At 36.8% G+C, this 4,413-nt stretch overlaps 1 protein-coding gene across 1 annotated transcript; it reads left to right on the top strand.

Annotated features, from left to right (window-relative positions):
* The first annotated feature begins 1,101 nt into the window (after nt 1-1,101).
* LOC131628868 (uncharacterized) lies at nt 1,102-2,178 on the top strand. Its single transcript, XM_058899673.1, has 2 exons — nt 1,102-1,285; nt 1,367-2,178. Exons 1-2 carry the CDS (start codon nt 1,102-1,104, stop codon nt 2,176-2,178), a joined length of 996 nt encoding a protein of 331 aa, XP_058755656.1.
* The last annotated feature ends 2,235 nt before the right edge of the window (nt 2,179-4,413 follow it).

The raw sequence follows: 4,413 nt of genomic DNA, 5'->3' as shown, positions 1-4,413 counted from the left end.
AACGGTACGACGAGTAAACGGTACATTTAAGAAAATAAGAGATACGACACACTTTAAGAATGACGATTAATAACCCATGCTATGACCAACAGAAAATAGATGATCGGGAGTGTAACCATCGCAGGTCCACATTTTTCAGGACTATGCAGACAGAAGAAGGACATGATCACCGTAGCAATGGTGATGACCATAAGAAAACATGTTTCCATCCGCTTCGCCATTTTGCCGGGGAGGAAGAGAGAATGGATATGAAGTAGAAATTTGAGAAATGATTTAGAATTTGATGTGAGATTTTATGGAAAAAATGAGAGGTATTTATAGAATGGAAAGAAGGATAGAGACGTTGGGGAATGAAGTGATTCCGTACAAAAAAGGAAAATTTGAGTGGAAGTAAGATTTGAAAGAAAGTGTATGGTAGTGTTGGGAAAAAGAGAGATGTGTAGAATAAAGTTAAGATTTGATTTTTGAAAAAGAGATTTGAAAAGAGATTTTGAAAATAATGGAATATAGTACAAAAGTTAGTGGGAAACAAAAATTAGTAATAATTTACTTGTTTACCAGTACAGTCTGAATCCCGGACTCTGCGCCTGCAAAAGATTTAATTCTGTACCAATTGCGTCAGTACTATTTATCTGTAAATAAATATCAAATAAATAGCGTGTGTGAAGCAATAAACAGTACTTGGCGTTTGCGTAAGAATAAATTCAACAGCAAGCCAAAATACTGTATAAGAAAAAATTCTAAAAATCAAGTATTCATAAATCAGGATGTGAAAATCCAAGATTATATGAAACTCTTAATTTTTAGATTGAAGTTTTCTTGAAAAAAGATGCGGGCAAATTTTGGGGTATAACAGAGGGCCTAGTGGAGTTATGGGAGATTGATAGGCAGGTGGTGGGGGAGAAGAGTGTATTTGATCACTGCCCTATATGGTTAAATGGTATGGTGAAAGATTGGGGCCCAAAGCCAATTAAACTGTTCAAATGTTGGTTTAACCATGATGGTTTTAGGCCGTTTCTAGAGGAAGGATGGAAATCTTTAGATGATATTTGAGGAAATCATGGATTTGTGCTAAAAGAGAAACTATCCAAGTTGAAGGCTATGATTAGGAAATGGAATAAGGAGGATTTTGGTGTGGTGGATTTGGAAGTTAATAGCGCCATCAATAATCTCAACAAGATGGACTTCATGGTGGCTGCTGTTGAGGGAGGAATCAATACGGACATAGCTGAGGCCATGAGTGTTGCTTCTAAATCTATGTGGGATGTAGTTAATAACAGGGAGAGTATGCTGAAATAGAAGTCCAGATGCAAGTGGATTTTGGATGGAGATGCTAATACCAAGTATTTCAATAGTGTGATGAAAGGCAGATTGCGGAGGAACTCCATCATTGGGTTGAGCACACCAAGGGGAAGTCTGAACAAGGTGGAAGACGTGAGAGCGGAGATTTTTAACCATTTTGCGAACAGGTTCGTGGAGATTGATGCTGAACGTCCAGAGCTTGATGGTGTTGTATTTAGTTGTCTTTCTTTTGAGGATTGGAATTTGTTGGAAGCTCCATTTTTAATGGAGGAAGTTAAAGAAGTTGTTTGGCTTGGAGAATGTGAGAAAATCCCGGGGCCTGATGGATTCCCGTTGGGGTTCCTGAAAAATTGTTGGAGTTCTGTTTCTCATGATGTATTGAAGTTTGTCCAAGACTTTCATGCTAGGGGTAAATTGTCTAAGTCAATTTCGGCTTCGTTCTTGGCGCTAATTCTAAAAATCGATAGTCCTCAACAGGTTGAAGGTTACAGGACTATTTGTCTTATTAGATATTTGTATCGCCTGCTGTCAAAATTGCTGGCTGGTAGACTGAAGAAGGTCACTGGTAAACTTATTTCTCCTATTCAATCTGCGTTCATTGAAGGAAGACAAATGATGGATGGAGTGGTTGTGTTGAATGAGCTTACTGACTTCGCGAAAAGGAATAGGAGGGAGTGTTTGATTTTGAAAGTCGACTTCGAAAAGGCGTATGACTGTGTTTCATGGAGCTTTCTTAGATATATGTTCAAACGTATGGGATTCGGGAATAAGTGGTGCCTTTGGATGGAAGCTATGGTATTCTCAAGTACGATTTCTCTGCTCTTTAATGGCAGCCCGACGGCTAAATTTGTGGCGTCGAGGGGTGTAATACGGTGAACTGACTTTAAAGAGAATGTCGCAGTAAGCAAGATTCGCCACTGACTTTTATTTTATCCAATTTAATAGAAAGGCTAAAAGAACAGTAAAGACCTTTTAAAAAAAGATTTTGAGTTCGGGGGGTAATTTATACAAAGGGAAGGTGTAAGGCACCCTTTGTATCCATGGTTATCCATGGGCTCTTAATTGCTTAGCTCACTTTTAAATTGTTTGAAATGTTTGAAGTGTCGTGTGTGAATAAGAAAAGATTTCGAAGAAGAACTTTAGCTTGTAAATAAGCATAGTCTTTTTGAATTTGATTTTGAAAAGAGTGGGAAAAAGATTTTGAATTTAGAGCAAGCAATTAGTAGCAACTACCCTAAGTTTTGAAATTTGTTCTTTTAGCTTTTCAGGGTGAAAGGGTCTATCCATACCATGAGAGGGCAGGAAGTCTTTCAATTGGATGTTAAGGGTCATCGAGGTTTATCGTTCGCCACAAGACTGTCTCTGCCATAAAGAGAGAAGGTAGTCTAAGGGAAGGATATAATAGTCATTTAATATTTTTTGGCATCATGCGAGGATACCTTAGCAATTGGGACAATCATCTTTTACCGAGGCAACTTCGAGGGACTAGACGATTTTCAATCTCTTTAGGCAACCTTGCTTTAGGTATCCTCGAAATCGAGGGACTTGACTATTATTTAGTATAATTAGAGGCAACAGAATCATAAGGCAATAGGCAACAAAGGCAACATAGAGATTACCCTAAAGGTGTGTGGGTGCACAATCATGTGGTTAAGTTCAGTGATGTTATCTGGTAGAATTAGTGATTCTATATTCATTCAATGCTTGCACTCCCTAAGATTACTAACCACGCAGTTAATAAAATACGGAAATTAAAGGTAGAAATAAAAGTTCCTACGCTATTACAATAAACAACTGTGGGCCAGAAAAATAAACCTAATTACTATTACAATAAAACCCTTGAAGTGTAACAGAAAAATAAAGGCAGAAAGAAAGGTAGAAAACTTTTTACAAGGCTTTGGGGCAAATACATAATTTATAAATAATAGCAAGCAATAGTAACGCGAATAATAAAATAAAATTCGAAATTATAAATAATAAGGCAGAATTAAAATAAAGGTACACGCGACAGTCACAGAGTATGGGGTGAGAAGAGAATTCGCGAATAAAATATGAGTTTAAGAAAAAACAGGGTTAAAAGGTTAAAAACCTATCGTTAATAGACAACTCTTACATTATTGATAACTTCTAAGGTTTGCCTAAAGTGTCGAGGTTGAGGGTAATTACTAAGCCTAACTGTACTAAGTTGAAATAACAAAACAATTGAATGACTAAACAAATCTAATTAGCCTAATTATTAAATAATTTAACCTAATTATTATTAGCCTAAAAATTAAATTGATAAATTAACCTAAACCTAAAAATTAATTATTATTGATTAAAACCCTAAATTAAAATTAAATTAGTTTAACCTAAAAAAAAATTAAAATTGGTTTTTAAAAGAGAAAGAAAGAAAAAAAAGTTTGGTTTTAATAAAAATGGATTTTGTAATTTTAGAGGAGAAAAAGAAAAGAATAAAACTAATTATATAAATAAATATAAAATAATTTAAAGAAACCTGGGGTTTGGATCTGGTACTGCTGGTCTTTGAGGGTGTACGGTGGAGCGCCCTTCCTTGTGTCTTGGATCAGCTGGGATGAAGATCCTATGGTGGATGAGTGAGGGAGTACCATGTGTGCCTTTGTGTGAGGAGCGCTGGATCCTGTGGGAGATCTTTGTAAAATAAAATTTTCACAAAGGAGATTCGAACCTGCTCCCCTTAGACCATCAGTTCCTTGCTCTAGCCAACCGTACTGAATATGCTATTTGTAAACAAAACACACAAAATAAAATAAATATGAAAAAAAAAGGTTAATGGAGGAAAAGTCAAAGGTAGTCAGAGTGGGCCCCCTTGTGTGGCGTAGCATCCAATTGAAAGAAGAGAGAGGGTCTGAATTATTGACCCTCCAATCACGTCGCTGCACGCGTGACGAGAGAGAAGAAGAGGAATCTTGCTCGCTGAGTGGCCAATAACACGACGCCACACGTGTAGCTCATGCTTGTCTTCTTCGTTGCCACCGAGCCCCCCAATTTAGCTACGATTTCCCTGCGCGATTGCTACGGTTTCTGCAATTTATTTTTGTAGCAAACTTCTGGAATTGCAAACCTGCAAAAATAAGATCAATAAAAAGA

The sequence above is a fragment of the Vicia villosa genome, unplaced genomic scaffold, assembly GCF_029867415.1.
Source record: "Vicia villosa cultivar HV-30 ecotype Madison, WI unplaced genomic scaffold, Vvil1.0 ctg.000487F_1_1, whole genome shotgun sequence".
Taxonomy (NCBI): domain Eukaryota; kingdom Viridiplantae; phylum Streptophyta; class Magnoliopsida; order Fabales; family Fabaceae; genus Vicia; species Vicia villosa.
Note: the sequence above shows the minus strand (reverse complement) of the source record. Positions and strands in the feature narration are given on the sequence as shown.

Bases quoted from the DNA above. Each gene is read 5' to 3' on its own strand.
- LOC131628868 (XM_058899673.1), top strand. From the start codon at position 1,102: ATGATTAGGAAATGGAATAAGGAGGATTTTGGTGTGGTGGATTTGGAA. The intron at 1,286-1,366 runs GTATGCTGAAAT...GTGTGATGAAAG, and splicing joins TGTAGTTAATAACAGGGAGA to GCAGATTGCGGAGGAACTCC.